Source organism: Eretmochelys imbricata, chromosome 4, assembly GCF_965152235.1.
Source record: "Eretmochelys imbricata isolate rEreImb1 chromosome 4, rEreImb1.hap1, whole genome shotgun sequence".
In the NCBI taxonomy this organism is placed as follows: domain Eukaryota; kingdom Metazoa; phylum Chordata; order Testudines; family Cheloniidae; genus Eretmochelys; species Eretmochelys imbricata.
The window spans coordinates 95368711-95392617 of record NC_135575.1 but is presented as its reverse complement, the minus strand read 5'-3'; the positions used below and the strand labels follow the sequence as shown (position 1 = coordinate 95392617).

Sequence of the window (23907 nt, the reverse complement as noted above, 5' to 3'; positions counted from 1 at the left end):
TGTATATTATCCACGGCACTTTAATTACACTTTGTAGTACAAGGACAAGGAAAAAGCATTTCTTCTGCTTAAGTTTACTCAATACAGAATATTGAGAATGATGAATCAGATTCATCAGCCTGCTTCACTAAATATGCAATGAAGTATTATGATTCAGAATGAGTCAACAACTTACTTTTTATTAGTACATACTGTAAAACTTCCTTCACTAAGTTATCATTCAATCATGCCAGGCTGGCTACTGCCTTTTATATTGTTACAATAACATTCACCAGCACAAGGACACACAGATGACATGGTGATGTGAACCATGTAAGGACAGGATAAGTATGGTTTCACTGACACACAGAATGAACACTGGTTAAATAACCACAAACAAAAGGTAAATGGCATTGTAGCATGTTTGTGGGACGCATCTAGTGGGGGGCTGCAGTGATCACTATTCAGTTAGAGGGAGAGGAGAGGCACATGCTAATCAAACTTGCAGCTTATACTGAATGGAAGTTACTGCAAACATTATATACACAGACCACGTCGGTCCCGTCCCCCCCCCCCCCCCCCGAATTTGTCCTGAAAACTATGTGGTAAGCAACATATGTGGGATGATTACAGACAAGTAACAAGGCGAGGTCCCTGACCCAAAGATCTTACAATCTAAATCATATGAATAATTGACAGACAATGAGGAGGAGAGAGACAACAGAAAACCAAGAGAGAAGGAAAACCTGCTTTTGTTGGTAACATTGTTTAATGTAGAGCTGGGTTTTCAAGCTTTTCTTCTTACAGATAAATTGTGGATGAACATAACATAAGACAGGTTTCAGAGTAACAGGGGGGTGGAGGGTGAGAAAACCTGGATTTGTGCTGGAAATGGCCCAACTTGATGATCACTTTAGATAAGCTATTACCAGCAGGACAGTGGGGGTGGGAGGAGGTATTGTTTCATGATCTCTGTGTGTATATAATATCTGCTGCAGTTTCCACGGTATGCATCCGATGAAGTGAGCTGTAGCTCACGAAAGCTCATGCTCAAATAAATTGGTTAGTCTCTAAGGTGCCACAAGTACTCCTTTTCTTGATAACATAAGAATGGCCATACTGGGTCAGACCAGAAGTCCATCTAACCCAGTATCCTGTCTTCTGACAGTGGCCAAAGCCAGATGCCTCAGAGGGAATGAGCAGAACAGATAATCAAGTGATCCATCCCGTGTCACCCACTCCCAGGTTCTAGCAAAGAGAGGCTAGGGACACCATGGTTGCTTTGCAATTTCCCTCCCTCTTTGATATACTCATGGGTAAGAGAAGAAGTGGAATGTTGTAACATAAGTAATGATCAGAAGCTGAAAGAAATTAGTTGGAAGGGAGAGAGAGGATGGCACTTTACCAAAAGGAGGGGTTTAGTCTATTCCAAGCATAGAGTGCAATATGAAAAAGGCACGAAGTCATGAGCACAGGCAGGATATTAATGGAGCAGACTGGTGAGAGGGGCAGATGAAGCATACAACACAAGAGCGAGGATAGAAGGATCCAAGATCTGATGTGTAGGCTGAAGTGGAGCTGTGTGAAGCCTTGACAATAATGAGCTTGAATTTAATATGGAAGAAGTCAGGAAAGCGACTCCTAGAAAGGAATGACATGGTCTGAACAGAGAGAGAGAGAGAAACAGATGTCCAGTGAAGACCAGAATAATACCTAATATCCTGGGAAAAGTTTAGAAACATAGGCAGGCAATGACAAAAAGATTCCATCTGGGAAAATGCTTTGTGTGTGTATCTGCTCTCTTTCATGACAAAAATAATGCTACTTTCTCTGAGTGATTGTTGCTGGGTATTTGAAGATGTTCAATAGTTTGAAATCTTAGAACATGTGATGTGAGAGCCTGATTAGTAGGTAGAGTCCAGGTGAGGCAGTCAAAGATGTATTATCTATGCAGATTGAGTCTGTGAATCATTCATTATATCCAGATCAGAATTTCAACTCTGTGATTTGCTAATGGTTGTGAAATTAATCTCTCTAATAACAACAAAAAGAATAATTGTATTAGTTTGGGCTCTATATGAAACTGAAAAAATCCCTCTGAAGGGTCAGATTCTTCAAAATTTATGCATGTTGAGTAATATCTTATGCTGTGAGACGTCTCATTGAAGAAAATGGGATGAGTCACTAAGGTACTACTAAACATTAATATGGGTTGCACAATCAGACTCTACATACTAGTTTCCACATGAGGTACTAAATATTTCAAGAGATTTTTCTGGATGGGACAGTAAAGGTGAAGGATTAAAGGCCAGAGCAACAAGAAGTGCTGAAAGAATTGGACTCTGCAAGAATATGATAGTCATTTGGGGTAGGAGAGTAAAAATAATAATAGTCTGAATTACTGCAACATCCTTCTCCGTGACCTTCATAAATGCAGTTGTGCCCACTCAGAATGCTGCTGCAAAGATCGTTCTTATCTTTGAGTGACTGCACATGTGCATTCCATTCTTGGTGTCTGTGCGCCCAGCACATAACTGACGGAAAGTTTTTCCCTCAGCAGTACCTGTTGGGTGGCTTAAGTGCTCCCTGCACCACTGCATGAAGGTATAAAGCGCAGAGCTGGCCCCTCCCCCTCTGTTCCTTCTTACTGCCTAGGACAGTCACGGGAACCTCTGTCAATTGCCAGAGCAGTTTTCTCTCAGCCTTTGTGTACACACTCTAGTTGTAGGTTAGTTTTAGTAGGTAAAAGCAAAATGTTTGTTTTTTTCCTATTTTGGGGTTCTGTTGCCCATTCTGGGGCATGCCTCGATCACTGGACTTCAAACGATGTGCTTCCTACTCAAACCCTATGCCTGTGAGCCACAGTTATTTTAAGTGCCTAGGCACAGCACACATGAAGGACTAGTGCCAGATTTGTTGGGACTTCAAGGCCAGGATGAAAAAAGATAGGGAGGCTAGGCTGAAGCTCCTGCTAATTGAGGCAGTGCTGAGAGCACACTGGGAGTTGTGCTGGTCTGAGCTGGGGCCGAGTGCTGCAGTTTCAGTCAGAAGTGTGCCTTCAAGACTGTTGGGAGTCCTGGCACTGGTTACCCTCGCCTGTGCTGAGGAAGTAGCATAAGCCTTCCACGAAGGCACCATCAAGAGGAAGATCTCCACCCCACAAGTCAGGAAAGGGCGGTAAAGGGGAGTCAAGTAGAGTGCAACCGAGATCGAGGCACTCCTCCAAATTGTTGCCTAAGACGGCACCATTGAATCCAGTGCCAAAACAGGCATCATTGAGTCTGGTTCCAGAAACAGAATTGTCAGCATCAGTGGCTCTGCATCGATCAGATACAATTTTGCTGCCAACTATGCCAGAGTCATTTACAGTGGCAAGGCATTTACTCATCAGTGCCAGTATTGCTAATTGTACCAGAATCGGCTCCCTTGGTATTATCAGACCACCCAACACCAACAACTGCAGTGCAGCACTTGATACCGCACCAGCTGCCTACTTCCTGGACAGTCTGTCCATTGGTACCATCTAAGAGAAAAACAGCAATGTGTCTCCAGCCATCACCAGGCTTTCAGAACTAGTCCCCGGGGTTGACAGAAAGGGAGTTGTCTTCATCGGATTCTGAGATGGGATCATATGTGTCTCAACCTCTGAATAGGACCTGCCACTCCACACCTAGATCCTTCCTCTCCAGGTACCCTCGCAACTGCACAATCGGAGCTTCGAGGGGAATGTGACCAGGAGGTCACTGTGGTCTGGCCCCTTTCAGTGACTCTTTTGGAACCACAAAGAATTTCCCCCAGCTTCTAGATCCTCCCCTTCTCATTCCTACAAAGTGCCCTAGTCCAGGTGGGGTGAGTCCTTGCATCAAGCTGCCCTGACCCCAATGTCCAGTACTGGTCCCAGAGCCGAGCATCAGGAAGAAGCCTTCTGCAGAAGAGGTTCAACCACAACCAGTTTTATCTTCACCTTTGTCCTCTCTGGATGAGGTGGTTTCCTCAGAGACAACATCACCGCCTCCTGACAACTAAAAGATTTATCAGGAATTGTTAAAGAGAGTGACTTTTTGGACTTTTGCATTCGGGTCAAGGAGGACAGGGACTCCTCTTATCACCTGAGGTCCTACAGGGTCACTAGTGGTCGCAGTAGCTAATGAGAGGGCACGCTGGAGGCATCGTGCTGAGACCCCCAAATCAAAAGAGGCAAAAGAACTGGATTTATTTGGTAGAAAAGTTTATTTGACTGGGGGATTGCAGCTTAGAATTGCCAACCACGAAGCTCTACTGGGGCATTATGATTTTAATTTGTGGGGACCACTGGAGAAATTAAAAGATCTCCTCCCTGCAAATGTGAGGCAGCAATTCTGTTCATGGGTGAACGAGGGCAGATTAGTGGTGGGGACTTCATTGAAGGCTGGGCTGGGTGCTGCCAACTCAGCTGCCAGGACCCTGGCTTCTGCGGTCTCCATGCACAGATCCTTATAGCTGCAGTCTTCTGGTCTACTCTATGCAGACCAGATTACTATGCAGGACTTGCCTTTTGAGGGTCCTTCTCTGTTCTCAGAGCAGACAGACAGCATTTTCCTTGGCCTTAAGGACTCATGAGTGACTTTGAAATCCTGGGGTCAGAAAGCACTGTCAGCCTCAGCAGATACATTGTGATCGCACTTTGCCCTGCTCATCAGGACCTGTCAAAAAAGAAGAGCAGGGGTTTTAGGTGCAGGCTCATCCATCCTTCTGTATCTGCTCCAGCTCCTAGGCTTTCTAGACACACAGGAAGTGCTAAGCAATCATTTTGATGGGTCGGTCAAGGACACCATGCCAGTCTCCATGCTTCCAAACCCTATCTCCCCCATATTTGCAAAACAGTTTTGCCCACTTCCACAGTGTATGTTCCCAAATTACTTCAGACCCATGGGACTTGAGCACTGTGGAGGTGGGCTATATCCTCCAATTTGTTTCTACTCCTCACTCCTACCCTTCCTCCCTGCCCCTCCAGAGACCACTCTCATGAGGAGCTCCTTCTCCAGGAAGTACAATCTTTCCTTCAGGCAGGTGCCATAGAGGAGGTTCCACAGTGTCATAGAGGGACAGGGTTTTATTCCTGCTATTTCCTAATCTTGAAAGCAAAAGGGGGTCTGAGACCAATTTTAGACCTGAGTCAACTCAACAAATTCTTAAAAGAGAGAGGTTTGCATGGTCACCCTAGCTTCTATTATCCCCTTTCTGGAGACTAGTAGCTGCCATTGACTTCAAAGATGCTCCCAGGAAGTACCTCAGATTTCTGGTAAATTAAAATCATTATCAGTTCACCATGCTACTATTTGGCCTGTATCTGTACTATCTGCAGCTCTCAGAAGTTTTATGAAAGTTAGTGGTAGCTGCCTTCCTCAGAAGATCAGGAGAGCAAGTTTACCTCTACTTGGATGACTTGTGAGGGACCAATTCAGGGTGCAGGTGTTGTTCATTGTATCTCCGATCCAATCAACATTCATTGTTCTGGGACTGCTAATCAATGCAGAGAAACCTCTCCTCCCCCGTGAGCAAAGAATAGAGTTTATAGGGGGCTGTAACAAACTCGATTAAAGTCAGAACTTTTCTTCCAGACTCAAGGTTTCAGGCAATTCAATCAATTGTTATAGCTCTCAAAGCTTATCCAGTCATGACAGCATGAAACTGTTTGAGGGTCCTGAGGCATATGGCCTTGTGCACATATATGCTTCAATATGCCAGTCTGCACCTCAGAATGCTACAGGATTGGCTAGTCTCAGTTTACTCACCAAACCATCACCATCTAGTTCAGTGGTGAGGGTGCTCTCTCATGTCCTGCCTCCCTAGATTGCTGGGCAAGTGGCCATCAATGTATGCATCGGTGTTCCCTTTGCCCGCCCACAACCAATGCTCACTTTAGTGACTGACACTTCTGCCCTGGGCTGTGGGCCCATCTGAGTTCTCTACAGACTCAGGGACTATGGTCTGCAGAGGACTTAGTTTAACAAATCTACATCAGGGAGCTGAACGCTGTGAGGTTGGCATGCCAGGTATTTCTGCCGCAGATCAAGGGAAGCAGCCTGTTAGTCCTCACAGACAACAGAGTGGCAATGTTGTACTTCAACACGCAGGGAGGAGCCCACCCTGCTTTGCTCTGTCAAGAGGTATCTCTGTTTTGTGTATTCTGCATTGCCAGCTCAATAGATCTAGAAGCTTCTTACATATTGCTGTTCCAAAACAATCTTGCAGACTACTTGAGCAGATCATTTATGAGTCACCACAAGTGGTCTTTTTGCTTGGATGTGGCTAGATTCACCTTCGAATGGTGGGAGTCTCCCCAGGTAGACTACCTGCAACAAGGATCAACAGAAAGTGTCAGCAGTTCTGTTCTCTACGTGGTCACAGCCCGGGTTCCTTGACAGATGCATTCTTATTACCATGGTCAGACAGACTCCTCTATGCTTTCCCACCAATTCCACTCATTCACAAGGTATTACTGAAGATAAGAGGAGACCAGGCCAGAGTCATACTCATAGCCCCAGCGTGGGCCTGTCAACACTGGTTTGCCACTCTCCTGGCATGGTCTGTGAAACCTCCAATTTCACTTTTACTGGGCTCGGACCTAATGTCCCAAAATCATGGTTGTCTATTCCACCCAAGCCTGCACACTCTTCATTTAATGTATGGATGCTCCATGGCTAGACGTTAGGGAGCAGTCTTGCTCAAAAGAGATTCAAGAAGTTCTGCTAAATAGTAGAAAGCTAGTAGGGTTACTTATCTCTTTAAGTGGAGACGTTTTTCCATCTGGTCATGCCATTCTGGAATCTCACTGTCCTGTTCTTCAATTCAGCCCATACTAAATTACTTATAGTATCTGAAACATCAAGGATTGACTGTTAATTCTATCAAGATACAGCTATCAGCTATTTCAGCTATCCTTCAGAAGGATAATCACTCTGTTTTTTTCTAACAACATGCTAGTACGGTTTTTTGAAAGGCTTAGTCAAATTGTATCATTAGGTGCTTGACCCTGTTCTCCCGTGAGACCTAAACTTAGTGTTGTCAAGCTTATGGGTCCCCCTGTTTGAGCCTTTGGCCACTTGCTGTCTGCTACATCTATCAATGCAGGTGGCATTTTTGGTTCCCAGCTTTCTGATAGAGGTAATGGCAAAGCTGCACATGTTAATGTCTAGGCCTCCCTATACTATCTTCTTTAAGGAAAAAGTTTACCTGCACCCTCAGCTGAGGCTTATCCCGAAGGCAGTGTTCTCTTTCCATATTAACCAGCCAATTTACTCACCTGTATTCTTCCCAAAACCACACTTGATCTGGGAAGAGGAACATTTGCACACTCTGGACGTCATAAGAGCACTGGTGTTCTACCTTGACAGAAGCAATTCCATAAGTCCTCTCAACTCTTTGTGGCAGTTGCAAATAGAATGAAAAGACAATCAGTCTCTACTCAGATAATTTCTTCTTGGATAGTTTCATGTATATGCATGTCCTATGACCTGGCTAATGTCATGCCGCCGAGCAGAGTTGCAGTTCATTTGATGAGCTCACAGTCAGCCTCTGTGCCTTTTCTGGCAAATGTTCCAATTCTGGCCATTTGTAGAATGGTAGCTTGGTCCTCTGTCCACATGTTTGCTTCTCATTAAGCTGTCACTCAGGACTCAAGAGACAATGCTGGAGTTGAATGAATTGAGCTCCTGACTTTATTTAGATAGACTCTGATCCCATCTCCTGATTCATGGCTTGTAAGTCACCAGGAGTGGACTGCACATGTGCAACCACTCAAAGAAGATAAACAGTTACTGAACTGTTCCATAATTGTTATTTTTTGAGATGTGTTGTGCATTTCTATTTCATGACTCACCCTGCTGTCCTCCGCACTGGAGTTCTGGCAAGAAGGAACTGAAGGGGGCTGGGGGTAGCTTTATCCTTTTTACCAGCACACAGTGGCGTGTGGCCGCAGAGGGCACTCGAGGCACCCAATGGGTACCACTGAGGGTAAAAGGTTTCCAACAACTGTGTGCTAGGAACTGTGATACAGGAGGGCCAGGGAGCAGTGGTAGAGGGGAAATATATAAGCCCTAGGCTAATTAAGGCGTGGTTCCCTGTAGACTAGGGAGGGTGGCTACGAGTTAATTGAAGCACCTGCAGTCAATTAAGGACCTGTCAGGAACCTAATAAAACCCACTGCTTCAGGGAAGAAGAAGAAGACTAGAACTTAGAGGTGTGTTTTGAAAAATCAGAGAACCAGAAAAACCAGGGAGACCCTGCCCCAGCAGGGAAGGGAGACTCCCTTCCTCAGTGTCTAAGGACTGAAGGTACCCCACCCAAGGGGGAAGAGGGTAAGAACCCACAGAGGCTGGGGCTCAGAGTGAGGAGCAAACCCAGAACCCTCCCCTACTTCCCTCCTCTACCACCTTCCCGGGCCACTAGCGGGGCCCTTGGTGCCCCAAAGAGCAGGGGGAAAGGGGTGGCATCTTAGCCCCTGCCAAGAAAAGCACAGGACCGACCATACTGGCACTGGCTATCTTGTCACAGAACACAGACACCAAGAGTGGAATGGACAAGAACAAATGGATACCAGTAAATTTAGGTTTGAAATTAAATGGTGGTTTCTAACCATCAGAGGAATGAAGCTCTAGAACAGCCTTCGAAGGGGAGTTGTGGGGGCAAAAACCCTACTATGTTTTAAAACTGAGCTTGATAATTTTATTGGAGGGGATGGTGCGATGAGACTGCCTACAATGGCATATGGCCCATCCATGACAGCTATTAGCAAATATCTCCAATGGCCAGAGATGGGACACTAGATGGATAAGGCTCCAAGTTACTACAGAGAATTATTTTCTAGGTATCTGGCTGGGGGGTCTCGCCCACATGCTCAGAGTCTAACTGATCACCATGTTTAGAGGCAGGAAGGATTGCAGATTGGCAGAGACAACGGAACTTTTTCACCTTCTTCTGTAACATGGAACCCATGTCACTTGCTGGTTTGCACTGGAGAAAATGGTGGATTCTCTGTAACTTGAAGTCTTTAAATTAAGATTTGAGGGCTTGAGTAACTTAGCTAGAGGTTATGGGCCTACTGCAGGAGTGGTTGAGTAGATTCTGTGGCCTGCAATGTGTAGGATATCAGACTAAATGATCATGGTAGTCCCTTGTGGCCTTAAAGTCTATGAGTCTATGCACAACACTTCTTTAAGAACAACAGTTATGGAACAGGTTACTAACAGGTTTTTTCCTAGCCTGTTGCTATGACCCTATCACTCCTCTCTTTGAATCCTTCCACTGGCTCCCCCTTCTCTAGTGCATCATACATAAGTGCTTGTATTTAGCTTCAAGTTCCTTCACACTCAATTCCCATGCTACCTATCCTCTCTCATTTGCTATCAGGCTGCCAATGCTTGCCTCTGATTGGGCCATAATGCCAGTCTCTACTGCCCCCTTGTTAAATTTTCAAACAAGCACCCCAGTGCTTTATCCCAGGCTGCCTCACACTCTTGTAAACATCCAAAAAACTACCTCATTATCCACCTTCAAATCCCTCCTCAAAACTCTCCTTTGGTGTGACACATACAAATACAAACTTGACAACAGTTAGGTTGCTGGTATGCTAAGATCACAGCTCATCATTCTGACTAGTATTGTCTCATTGTTTCCTTGTATTCCCCCATATGTCTATATCCAACTTTTGTCTCTTGTCTTATTCTTAGATTGTAAATCCCTTGGGACAGGGAAGGTTGTTTTGTTCTGTTTGTACAGCGCCTAACACAGTTGGTTCCTGATCAATGACTAAGGCTCCTAGGCAGTATGGTAATAAAAATAATAATAAATAATTATAATACTTGGTCCAAAGCACATTTTTATATAACTATGTTGAACTGTAACTGAGTTTAAGAAAATTGTTGTTTTGTAGATAGAGGAGGCAAAGCTCCCTTGAGTTCCATTATAATCTTCTTTATTACCACCTCACCTTAATGCACATACTCCTTATGGCTAAGAGGACCTTACCACAAGAAACCCAAGATAACAGTAGTATATCATTGGAAGAGAGTAGCTGTAACTAATAGATTGGTAAAGTTCAGCATCAGGGCAAACACTGTAGAATTATGATTTCTTAGCTTGTAGTGCACCCATGAATAAGCCATGGGTGATCAGCTTGTCCCATGAGTCATCCTGTATGTCTCCATTCCATGAGTAATTTTTGTGTCTGGACACAGGGCGTCAGAATAAGGGGGGCTAGGGGGCCATGCCCCCCCCTTTTTATTTGCCGTAAGGGTGAGCGACGGGGGGGGGGGAAAGGGTGGAGAGGAGTTAGCAGGGGACGGGGTCATGGGGAGAAGAGCTGGCGTGGGAGCAGAGGCCTAGGGGGAAGAGGCAGTGCGGGAGCAGGGGCCTAGGGGGAAGGGGCAGCATGAGGGCAAGGCCCCAGAGGAAAGGGGTGGTGTGAGGGCGGGGCCTTGGGGAAAAGGGGTGGTGCAGGGGACGAGTCCATGGTTTGGGCGCCCAGAGCCCCCCCACTTTTAGAGAGCTTCTGCTGCTCCTGTCTGGACATTTTTATTCTCCCTCACCCCCCATGTCTTATCTTTTCTTCAACTGCTGCCCTATTAAAATCTGAAATCATTGTTAAGTGAAGGCATTGACAAGAGAAGTAAGGACACACTACGTATTTTAAGGGTATGTGTTGATCAGGTTGTGGTTAGGTCAGGGTTGCCTAATCCCAATTTAAAATCAACCTCTCTTCCAAATCTACAGTGAGTAGAGAGTGGGGAGGATGCATAGGCATACTATGTTTTTTCTGTATATTGTCTTATTTAGAATCAGAATTCAGAAGAATTCACTGAAAACTTGGTTTCATATTGGAATCTAAAAGAATGTTGAAGAAATTGTGCCATTTCTACGGAAATCAAAATGATTCATTCCCCTATGAAGCAATAATCATCCATGTATTTATTTCAAGTCTATATTTACTGCATGTTCTGTGTAAATGACAACCTGGATGAATAAGTCATTTTCCACCTCCCCCAGTAGAGCTTTTACTATTGAATTAAGTTGCTGTTGTGTGATATCACCAAAGGCAGGTCTTGGATGTTTAAACATCTGCATCTCTCACAGTAACTAGAGTTCCATTCCAGCCTTTCAGACAGGGTAGGAGATCTTATTTTCAAAGAAAAAGGGGAAAACACGTTTCTGATAAATATAGAGCCGACTGAATTTTCTTTCCTTCAAGACATCTCAGCATAACTGGAAATCGTCAGCCCAGGAGGAAAAGGCGGACATTTACAACAAGGAAATTTCAAAGGTATGAGAGAATATATATGTTTTTCATTTTAACTTTTTTCCATCCTGCTTTTTCTTGATCCTTACTGGCTGATCAGTGATTTTGCTTCCCAGGTTGCTCTGAAACCATGAACCATAAGAGAAATCAAATTGCTAAATAATTTACCTTAATGAAGCATATAGAAAAGATATTCTGTCAGAGTATAAAAAAAAGGAGTACTTGTGGCACCTTAGAGACTAACAAATTTATTTGAGCATAAGCTTTCGTGAGCTACAGCTCACTTCATCGGATGCATCAAATATATGTTTATGCTCAAATACATTTTTTAGTCTCTAAGGTGCCACAAGTACTCCTTTTTCTTTTTGCGAATACAGACTAACATGGCTGCTAGAGTATATTTTCCCATGTTAGTTTCTACCATCTATGCTTGTCTGATTTCACCTTAAGTGGTGAAATATGAATAAGTTTCTTAGGGCAATAAAAGCCATAAAATGCAAAAGTAAATCACTGACTTCCACTGTTGCGAACAGCCTGTGAGAAATCTCTGATGGCCCTTCTTTGTATTAAAGTGGTATTCCTGCTTGTAATCTTTAACTCATTTTTGACAACTCTTCTCAGGACACCAAGAACTGTAAGCCACTGTGTTACCCCTCTGCCTCAGCAAGGGAGAGCTTTGCTGGGGCTTGACTGTCATCTCCCTGACACACCAGTCTGTCTTCATTGCCAACAAACTGCTCGAGACTCTCCCAGTCTAAACCTTGCCTTGCAGGTAACAGTCAGTGAACCCAAGTTCTAGTCAGAGAGTTCCCCAGAGATGTCTGACTGCAGCATCCAGTCCCTCTCACTAGACACTCACAGAAATTGTTTTCTGCCTCCAGAGTAAGAGAGCACGCACCAGTCTGCCAGTTTAGCTGAGAACTCACTCTATTCTTCAATATAGCAGCATTGAGATGGTACATAGTAAAACTAAGAATAAGTTTATTAATAAAGAAAAGAGTTTTAAGATACTAACCAAGAGAAAAAGAGGGGTATGTTTACAAACAAAACATAATATGCTTTCTGGTGACTAAAACTTAATCTTAGCAAGTTACAATCTTTGCCTATGCAGTTTTTTCACTTACATCAGGATACCAGCATCTCTAGCCCTCCAGGCCAGAAGATCCAAGTTTCACAAACTCAGAGGGTGCTGTCCCCTTTGTTCCCTAAGCAATGGATAATCAGAATGTCTTTTTGTTCCCCTTATATTTCCCAAAGTCCATTGCCTTTATCTCAAGAGCCAGGAAGACCTCCTGGAGATTCAGACTTCAGTTTGTCCCCTGGTGTGATCACCAAGCTGCCACTAGTTAGCTTGATTGCTTTGTTACCTTATATGTGAATGTATTTTCATTGTCCTCTGGCTTACAAAGCTTGACCCCAACAAGTACATCCACATTCCTTTGTCTGAGGCAGGCTTGTTTATCAACTCCACAACATATTTTAGAAACATATTTGCAGCAAACATACATAACCATTTATACGCTACCTGTACATACCCCAGGCAATGATATTCATGACCAGCATTTCATCAGTTTTCATAAAAGACCTTACTCAATACACATTTGTAGTACAATATTATTGTATTGTGATCAGTTGATTCAAGTGCCCGTTTTTTCTCCTGGGGTGTCTGGACCCTGATTGTCCACTCATCCATATCCATTTCACTACCATTAACCAATTGCATTTGTAGCTTTATATTATGTACTCTGGACTCACATTATTTGGCAATTGCAACCCTCCTGTAACAAGATGTTTTTCCAAAACATTTCTTTTATAATGAATCCCCCTCCCTGACAAAGGGGCATTGAACAGACAAATTAAATATACTACACTTAAAGCTTCGTAAAACAGATACTGGAGGAACAGATACAATAGTAGAGTCAAAAGAAGTGATGACCTATCCAGGAACCATTAGTCTGAATATAAATAAAAATAATAAAAGTTATAGCAATCAATAGCCATTCCTTACATAGTTTGGACTCTGAGACAAATAGACCTTTATCAAATGCTGTGATCTGGCTTTGAGTGTACCTATTTCTATTTTGCCTATCCACTTTCATATGTCACCAGCTCCCATTGAAAATAATGACTCTAATCTATGTAAGGCATATGTATTCAAGATCATATCTTTTGGTGTGATATTGCCTTTTGTAACCTTTTGCATTCTGTCATTCATGCATAGGTTTAACTTTGTCCTGGAAGTAAGTTTCAGTCATGTGGTTGGGTTCTCACTCTCTCAGTTGTTGTTTGGTCCCTGATCCAACTCTCATTGAGTTCAGTGGTGTGGCAAATTGCCAGTACAATTATGATGGGTCCCACGCTTCCTCTTCTTTGAGGGCAGGGGGTTCAGGGTGCAGTTTCCTGCCCCTGAACTAGGGTATCTACTGTCCCACTAGTAACCCAGAGAAGGGTAGTGGAGAGGAAGGGACCCAGGCCTGCCCTCTACTCCGGGTCCCTGCCCAGGGTCCCTAGGGATAGTGGTAAACCACTTGAACTAGTGCTTCCTTCCCCTGGGCTACTTCCCTCTCCTGCTCTTCAGCTTGTGGGGCTTCCTGCCCGCCTCCCCCTCTCTGCACAACCTGGGTGTCTCTTTACCTAGGGTCTTGGTCTTCTAGCCAGCCACAGCACTTCTCCAAACTCTCCTCTACTTCAACTCCTTCCCCTGGCTGATTGAAGCAGGGGGTTTTTATCAGGTGACAGGCTTCAGGTGCTTTTAATTAATCTATAGAAACCTTTCTTCCCTCTACAGGGAATAAGGCTTCTCCTCATCCTGGGACTTACATATCTCTCCTATATCACTCTCCTGCTGCCTTCTGGCCATGCTTTATCACAGTGGTCACATATGACTTAGAATCATAGAATATCAGGGTTGGAAGGGACCTCAGGAGGTCATCTAGTCCAACCCCCTGCTCAAAGCAGGACCAATCCCCAATTAAATCATCCCAGCCAGGGCTTTGTCAAGCCTGACCTTAAAAACTTCTAAGGAAGGAGATTCTACCACCTCCCTAGGTAACGCATTCCAGTGTTTCACCACCCTCCTAGTGAAAGTTTTTCCTAATATCCAACCTAAACCTCCCCCACTGCAACTTGAGACCATTACTCCTTGTCCTGTCCTCTTCTACCACTGAGAATAGTCTAGAACCATCCTCTCTGGAACCACCTCTCAGGTAGTTGAAAGCAGCAATCAAATCCCCCCTCATTCTTCTCTTCTGCAGACTAAACAATCCCAGTTCCCTCAGCCTCTCCTCATAAGTCATGTGTTCCAGACCACTAATCATTTTTGTTGCCCTTCACTGGACTCTCTCCAATTTATCCACATCCTTCTTGTAGTGTGGGGCCCAAAACTGGACACAGTACTCCAGATGAGGCCTCACCAATGTCGAATAGAGGGGAACGATCACGTCCCTCGATCTGCTCGCTATGCCCCTACTTATACATCCCAAAATGCCATTGGCCTTCTTGGCAACAAGGGCACACTGCTGACTCATATCCAGCTTCTCGTCCACTGTCACCCCTAGGTCCTTTTCCGCAGAACTGCTGCCTAGCCATTGGGTCCCTAGTCTGTAGCTGTGCATTGGGTTCTTCCGTCCTAAGTGCAGGACCCTGCACTTATCCTTATTGAACCTCATCAGATTTCTTTTGGCCCAATCCTCTAATTTGTCTAGGTCCCTCTGTATCCTATCCCTGCCCTCCAGTGTATCTACCACTCCTCCTAGTTTAGTATCATCCACAAGTTTGCTGAGAGTGCAATCCACACCATCCTCCAGATCATTTATGAAGATATTGAACAAAACCGGCCCCAGGACCGACCCCTGGGGCACTCCACTTGACACCGGCTGTCAACTAGACATGGAGCCATTGATCACTACCCGTTGAGCCCGACAATCTAGCCAACTTTCTACCCACCTTATAGTGCATTCATCCAGCCCATACTTCTTTAACTTGCTGACAAGAATACTGTGGGAGACTGTGTCAAAAGCTTTGCTAAAGTCAAGAAACAATACATCCACTGCTTTCACTTCATCCACAGAGGGTGCTGAGAGGGTGCTGCCGGACGCTCAATATTTTTGAAAATTAAGTCACTTATTTAGGTCTCTAAATATGGACTTAGACCAAGACTTAAAAAGAAAAAAGAGAGTACTTAAACAGGGGGTCCTAACACAGCAGTTTTCTCTAGCATATAAGTGTCCATTGCCCTGCAGCTTGTGAAGTCAGCTACAGTGCCAACATCTGCATATGGCAGCTGGTTTTACAATCTGTAGAGTGAGGGATGTCATCTTTTTTGAAAGGCAGAACTGAGCCACAAATGTTCAATAACCTACTTTGTTTTTTGTTTTTTCCTCTCAGGGACATGAATTCTACCCAGGAAAAAGGAACCTGCTCTTCTGAATTATTCTGTGACACTCACTCTCTCTCTGCTGTATGGAGATAAATATCCTCTTTACGTGGTGCATGTGTGCCAAGGTAAGTGTGATGCAAATGCCTCCAGTCCAGCTCACTGCACATAAGAATGGCCATACTGGGTCAGACCAAAGGTCCATCTTGCCCAGTATCCCGTCTTCCAACAGTGGCCAATGCCAGGTGCCCCAGAGGGAATGAACAAAACAGGTAATCACCAAGTGATCCATCCCCTGTTGCCCATTCCCAGCTTCTGGCACAATCCATTCCAGAGTTTAGCTTTTTACTGGTACGGACTATGTTAGGGCAGAGGGGAGTTTCTAAGACAACAGGAAAGCAATAACAATAGCACCTGTTAGTTCCTAATAAAAACAAACCTTAAACAGTCTTACTGTGGCTCACAACGTGGCTCACAACAAAACACTGTAGTAGCGCTTGCTTTAAAGTGTGAATGTGACTGTTGGGGACTTTCCTGCATTAATGCCACAGCTGTGTTTTTTCTGTTTCATAAGTGAAACTACTAATGTATAAATAACTGGCAAAAATAGGTCACCTTTAAAGGTGTTAAATGTATTTTTAATGTGAAAAGATGCTATGACATAGAACTGCTTACACAAAGGAGACAGCCAGAGATGGATTAGCTAGCTGCTTCTTCCACAAAACATATGTTTTCTTATATAATAGGTAGCATAAAATGAGATTGGTATCAATGTACTACTAAATCTTAACCCAACGTGGCCATTAAATTGTGTCTTTTGTATAACTGGGAAGAACTTTTCATTAGCCAGCTAAGTGTTACAAATAGTCTATGGTATTTCTGTTCCCAGTGTTGAAATACATTTAGGTCTGTATTTAAAATGTATATTAGATAAATTACTTTACTGTATCTGCATAGAAATAAATGTGTATTGTACAACATTTTAAAATACCAAATGTGTGTTTCTTCTTTTCAGGTCTAATATATATGTAAAAGAATTATGATGATAAAATTAACATTAAGAATGTCACCCGTACTTCAGCTTCGGTAATATGGTCACATGACCATTATACCTGTCCCAACGAGTTTTACAAGGTAATATATTGGCCCAGTTGGAACAGCATCTTGTCTGGTGTTTTGCAACAGAATTTTCACCAGGAGGAACTTATACCTTTTGAGCCATGACTTCTTGACCTTGCAGAGGCAAACATCATCTACAAACTATATCCTGTGTGTTCCGTTGCCAGGGGATAGAGCCTTCTAGAGGTCAGTGTACCAATTTTCATACAATGGCCAGAGATGCTGTGTTTCCAGCCAGCAAGATGATTGACCTGGCTATGGTTATTTGGCTCATCAGCAGTGTCCTTTTTATCATACTAGCCATTGTACTGCTCTATGGATGCCTTAGAATGTGGTGCAAGAAGTGTAAGAACACCTCAAATGGTCCTGGGACTTCAGAACATATTAGTGGTCATGCAGAAAATGCCCATTCCTGGAATGGAGTTGACATTGAAACAACCCAAATCAATGAATTTCCTACATTAATTGTAACTGATATGTTTCCAGAGATTAAACCAGAGAGAATTATTCATACACCACTTTTTGGAACAATGGCTCTGCTCTCCCACAGACTGGACTCTCATAAATTAGAAGTCCTGCCCCTAAATGGTTCTGGATAACTATAAACATTTATACTCCATGATTTTCAAACTTTACTATAGCCAATATCCTTTTAGTATTTTCAGGGACCTGAAAATACCCCTCAACAATAGACCAGCCTGTAAAGGCATATTTTTCAAAGGAGGACACAATGGGTATAGCTGCAAAAATATGGATGCACCCATTCCCCCCTCAAAATCCCATAAATAGACATGCAGATTGGCACTTATACATAACTTCTACCCAAGTATGTTAGGGAGGTGATGGATATGACTCCATAGTTAGGATTTCATTCTAAAATGGGATATAAATTAATGTTTTTCTCTAAAAGTAGATAACCTATCTGTGGAATTTCACCCAGGGACAGTTTTTATGCCCTTTGAATTTTCTGAGTAGCTTTTGTTTGGTTTTTATTTATAGTATTTAATAAGAACTCTTGAAAATTGGGCTCTGGATGAAATTTGTCTGTGGCATTTCTACTTCTCATTGTTGACTGACTTGTTTTAAAAAAAACTTTATCTACACAAAACCTGGTAGAGAAGTGAATCCTGAGCAGAACTGGGGCAACTGGTGAAGTTTCTTTCTTTAACTGGGATTTCAAGTGACTTTCAGCAATTATTAGTTATAGCTGAATATATATATGCTGTGCACCTAAACCTGATTGTTTTGGGCCATGTGCACATAGCTCCTCCTCCGTCAGGAGCTAGAATTTTCCCTACAGCAGAATTACCTAAGCATTCATGTGGAACTGCTGATGGATAAAATCTTCCCTGTCAGTAGCTGTATTTCTCCCTCCTCATAGATCCATCCATATCAGGCCCTGCTGATCTCAAACCCCGGGTTTGTGGGGTTCCTGAGAGTCACCATACTCCAATCTTCCGCCCAGCAGCTCAGAGACAGCAGCTGGGAGCCAGGTCCATGAAGCCCAACTGAGGTACAAGCCTCACCTCTAGTCTCTGACTGGGGGAGCTCCAAGGCTCCTGATTGGGTCACAGTCCTATTTATGCCAAAACACTAAGTTGTGCATACAACTGGACTTCATCCTGCTGTGGACCGCTGGGCTGGTGTTTACTGGTTCCTGCCCTCAGATCCTGACCTCCTGGTATCCTGACTCTTAGTAACTGTCTCCAGGTGCCTGCCCTCTGGTTCTGTCACCCTAACCTGACCTCCTAATATCCTCAATTGGCCTGATTCATGGTAACTGACCCTTGATCTCTGCCCTTCAGGTTTGATTCTCACCTTCTAGCATTCCAGCCCGGCCTGATTCCTGGCAATTAGCTCTTGGCCCCTTACCCTTCAGCCCGTGCCTGATGCTAACCCCTAGGCCAGGCCACCCATGCCCTTGCCCTGATGGTCCACCTCTTGCTCAGCTTCTCTCCCGCCCTCAATTTTTTTAAAACAAACAAATAATACACACACAAAAATTGGTTGGTTGTGAAGCACTTAGAGTTCCTATACACATAATGTATCTGACACAAAAGCAAGGACATGAAAAGTTATGCTACCTTGACAGTAATAATTTCTACCCCTTTCAATTACAAGCACACATTTACTACAACTATTATGCAGCACAGGCACACATTGCATCCTTAACTCTGGCCCCCCAAAGGAATGCCATTCTTCCATCACCCCCTTTAACTGCCCTTCTGCACACATCCCTTTACAAAACAACCCTCTCCTTCCACAACCAGCTGCTGCACCAAACATCTCCAACTACTAGTTTTTTTGCGGGGGCAGGAAATAATCTGGTAAAGGAGTGTGTACAGAAGAGCAGGCTGAGGGGGGAGCCTGGAGGGTGTGGTACTTGGAGCATGGTGAGCAGCAGCTGCAGAATTGATAGTGTGGAGGAAATGAGATGAAAGTGTGTACAGTTAGGTGGTTTTACTTCGCATTTACTTGTTTTTGTGGGTTTCTGTCAAGTAGAATGAGTGTGGCAACCTTAGCTGCTTCCAAATTAAAGTTTTTGTATATTGAGATGGTTTCCGAGACACAAGTTAATGGTCAGAGGAAGATACTGACAGCAAAAACTCTAGTACTTGTACTGTCACTTAACTGTGATAAACTAGGGTAAGAGAGATTTGTGTATTTCAGTAGCTTTTAGGAGATCCTGTCATGGACCAGGACCCCATTGTGGTGGGTGCTGTACAAACTCAGAACACAGACTGTCCCTGTCCCAAGGATCTTAAAATCTAAGAAGATATGAGACAACAGATCGGTGCAGGCAAACTGGGTAGCACAAGACAATATTGGTCAGCATGATCGGCAACGGTCTTGCTATATCAGCTGTCTACCCATTGGGTTTTTTGGGGGGTGGGAGGTTGGTAGGCATCACAGCAAAGGGGAGTTTTAAGTAAAACAATAAGTTCTGTGGATGTTTACAGGGAACTCTTCCCATGCAAGAGGAGAAACATGGGAGAAACCAGGAAGGTGCCTATCTGAAAATTTTAACAAGAGGACAATGAAAGCTGGTGTCAGTTGGTATTTGCCAAAGGGAGGCAGGAACTGACATATTAATAGCATATGATAGATGATGGGGGAAGGGGCTGACAAGTGAAGATGAGTAGTTGCTAAAATCACACACTGTAATTTGGTTATATTTATCTAAACAACTACTTTCTCCCCTCCAAAGTTTCAGGATGGGTGTGCCTTGATCAGCTCTCACACAGAAAATGATTGCAAGTTCATTGAGTTGTGAATATGGGAGCCTCTCATATTAAAGTTAGCTTGGACTTGTTCTCCAATTTAACTGCTTCTAGTCCCTTGCAGTCCAGTCACCTGGTTTTGACCTTCCACACCATCTGTGGGCAAAGCTCAATTGCTTCAGATGTAGTGACCAGTTATGCTGCAAATGACAATAAGTGGGGCCTTTGTTGACTCTTTCCTTTGTGGTCATTTAGAAGATGTAGATCAGTAGCTTTCAACGCGTGGTCCACGGACACCTGGGGGTCCGCAGACCATGTCTAAGATTTCCAAATGGGGATTTCCAAACTTCACATGGCTTTCCAATACATCCTTAAAGTTATATTGCTAGCATTTTCAAAACTCACTTTACCCATTTTCATGAGCTAAACATAAATGCAAAATTAAAGTAAAACAGAATAAATAAAGGGACAGATAGTTGTAGTCAGTTGTTAGCTGCATATGTGTGTTCTTCCTGTTTGCTGTGCTGGCTCTGTCCAGATAGCAAACCTAGCTGACCTCAATTGAACTGCCCCAAAAGACCACAGTCTCAGTTCTGTAGTGAAAGCACTCAGACAGGTTTATTGCCGACGAAGCACAGTACTAGCTCCTTGGATCAATGTCTAACATTACACTAACACATGTATGCCCATGACAATGGACTCAGCTCAAAGAATGACAGGACTTTCCATTTCCCCCCTCGGCCGGACAAAGACCCCTCTTTTATACACTGATACAAACATGTTACATATTGCCCCTCCACCATGGTTAATTACCACCCTTTACCTTGTACCAGTTGGTTCAATCAAAACGTCTCTATCCATCACCCTGTCATCCTGACCTTTTCTTTAAGAGGGGTCAGTGTGTCCTTGTAGAGTGTGTTTGGTGAGTGTGTTTACACCATAAACCTGTATCGGGGTGTTCTGGCACTACCCTTCTGGAATGTATTTACAGGAATACTTAGTGCGTAGGAGTTCTTGTGTTTTTGCAACGCCAGCCCTGTTCTTGCCAAGTTCATGTATTGGATAGTGAACCTGCAAGCAAGCATCTGCTTTGTAACTGGGCAGGGCCTGAGTTGGCCTGACTCTTGCTAACTGTGCTTTGTATTAGCAGGGCTTGGCTCTGTTTGGGCCTTAGGCCTTACACTAGGCCTTTTATACCAGGCCCCATGGCTCAGGCTCTCTCTTTCTGCAACAATAGTCACCTTTTACATTACTTTCCAATACTGAAAGGGTCTAAGGACCACTAAGCAAACTATAGTTCAGCATAACAGAGAAACATGCCTGGAAACGTTTGAGCAATTTGTATGTATTCACTGTCGAGCAGTCACAGGCTCAGCTTTCAGCTCACAGCCCTCCCACTGCTTATCTCCTTTGCTTTCATAGTTGAGTGATGTCTCCTAGCTACATATTGGCATGCAGTAACAAACAAACACGTAGCAAAACCACTTCAATACAATCTCTTAGAGAACTTCTCATGCAATTTGCAACATACTCATATACTTTGCACTATGGATATCATTTATTTGTTGTGTTTATACAGCAACACCTGCTGAAAAGAGTAGCACATCACTGGAGGGGGCAGAAGGGTTGCAATAATTAAATGGAAAACTTGCACCCAGTGTGCTCTTACAGGCACGCTACTCTTTTCTCCTGACTGTAGTGTATTGTACCAATCTGTATTCAGACATACTTTTGATATGGAATGAAATATGTACTATGAGTCAATTCTAAGAGCAAACAGTGGTATAACTTGGTTAAAATTCTTTTAAAAGGTTATATAAAGGAACAAGGAAATCTAGTTTCTCTTGAAACTGAGATGCTTTCACAATGCAGCCAAAAGAGCTGGCAACTTTCCACAGGCGTACACGAAGTAATTAAACATTTCCTCTTCCTCGCTGATGTTTACATTCTTCAAATAACTGCAGGTAATTACGTTGCTTAAAAATATCACACACTATTATCATCAGTGGGAGTTACCCAGGCTTACGTCAGGACTGAATTTAGTCCAGGATTCTATCATTGGGCATAATTCCAAAAATTGTGACAGTTTGTTTATATTTAGAATAAAAAGGTAAAACTGTAGGAGTCATGCAGAATCTTCTTCAATCAATAGGTTTTAAATATTTTGTCTCCCTACAAGTTGCTGTAAAATACAAATATATACATGCATCTATGTATAAATAATACATATGATTATGTATGCAGTATGTGAGTTATTTAGTTTTCCTTTTCTTTAGTGCTCTGCTATTTCTCTTCCATATTATAAATTTAACAGATGGTACAGCTACAAACAATAACCTTTTCTCACACTAACATTGGTCACCACAAATATACGACGAACAAGGAAAAGTTAAGTTACCTATGCAATTGTTGTTCACAGCAGGGTTCCAATTATAACAGGTATTAGTTACACAAATTGGATAACTTATTTTTGCCATGATTTTGCAAAAAACTACTTACGCCACACATATACAAAAAGGTGCCATTTTCCATCTCTTCAGCTTGTCTATTGGCACACCACAGGAGGGGGCTCAGTATAGCTGACTGAAGGAGGGCATTAGTTAAGTATGCAGCAACAAGAGGCAGAAGGGCAGCATGGGAAACACTGCTTGGAGAAAGCAGGCACAGGCTTGCAGGAGATGGTGGTTGATTTCTCATGCTCCTAAGGAACACAGGCAGGCACCTTCACCAGCTATGCAGTTCCTAAATTGTTATAGAGTGGCATTCCATTCAGATGGGATTTAAGAGCCTGTAGGGTACCTTCCTCTTCCTGCATGCCTTCCCACCCCTCCTCTAAGAGGAATGTATAGCACACAGGCAAAGTAGGTTGTGTCTCCCTTTAATGGCTGGTCTGCTAGATGACAAAAGCTTACTATTTCTACAGTCTTAAGTTGCTCTTTTAGCTCAAATGACAGAAGTCTGTGTTGCAGTGCTTAAGGTCCTGTTTTCAAATGTGTCTGACGACCTATACAGTGACCTGAGGAAGAGCTCTCTGTAGCTCAAAACCTTGTCTCTTTCACCAGCAGAAGTTGGTCCAATAAAAGATATTACCTCACTCACCTTGTCTTTCTAATACCCATATAGAAGTCCATTATGGGTGCTTAAGTCTCTTTTGCTGCCACCTGTCCCCATTCCCCAATCTATGAGCCAGACCATTATCAAATGATTTCTTAATCAATGGCATTGTTGCAGAATTTAAATCTGCCACATAGAATCATAGAATATCAGGGTTGGAAGGGATCTCAGGAGGTCATCTAGTCCAACCCCCTGCTCAAAGCAGGACCAATCCCCAACTAAAGCAGAAGCGTCTGTTGTGCAGTTTAGACCTATGTGCCATGTACTAGAAGGAACCTCGCTTATTCCTCTCCAGCATAGACTTGATCATCATGAACCTGGTCTTGATTTGAACTAGCAACCTTGAGGCAAAAAGGTTAAGAGCCTATCACCAGTCCCCTGAACTATCCATTTCCCCAAAAACACTAAAAATGTGATGAACCCTGAAAATGAAAACAGACAAAACCGCACAGATTCCTCAATATTTACAGTGCTGCTGATTGATGTAACTAGCTAAGACTGTAAAAGACTGAGAATTACCACATGAGGGACTTCATACGATCTCTGCAATGAGAATACATATGTATGGAAAGTCTGATTATCCAGTCTCGGCTATATCTGTGAGGGTCTGGAGTAACTCAGCAAAAGCAGGGCGACCTGCAGGTTTCTGAAAAACAAAGCAGAGGGCACCTCTGTAGTACAGGCTGATCTAACATAAGAATAGACTTTTAGAAGCAGACTACCCAGAACACTGTTACACATGTACATTTGCAGAAAGAAAAGTTGTATGTTTGTCATTTTAAGAAAAATCCTGGCTTCATCATGTCAGTATGTTAGCTGATGGG

General features: G+C 43.4%; 1 protein-coding gene across 4 annotated transcripts in view; it reads right to left on the bottom strand.

The window, feature by feature from the left end:
• Window positions 1-564: 564 nt before the first annotated feature.
• LOC144264192 (tyrosine-protein kinase TXK-like) overlaps window positions 565-23907 on the bottom strand; it is a 58481-nt gene continuing 35138 nt past the window's right edge. For 2 of the 4 annotated variants that reach the window (XR_013345984.1, XR_013345985.1), the window contains 3 exons: window positions 23603-23729; window positions 6186-6838; window positions 565-4661 (listed from right to left, as the gene is read on the bottom strand). Coding sequence is in view for 2 of the 4 variants with exons in the window: in XM_077815688.1 (XP_077671814.1) it covers window positions 23661-23729 (69 nt within the window). In the remaining 2 variants the exon portion in view is untranslated. Of the gene's footprint in view, window positions 4662-6185; window positions 6839-20603; window positions 23730-23907 lie in introns of those variants that run through there. The other 2 variants (XM_077815688.1, XM_077815689.1) reach the window with 1 other exon arrangement.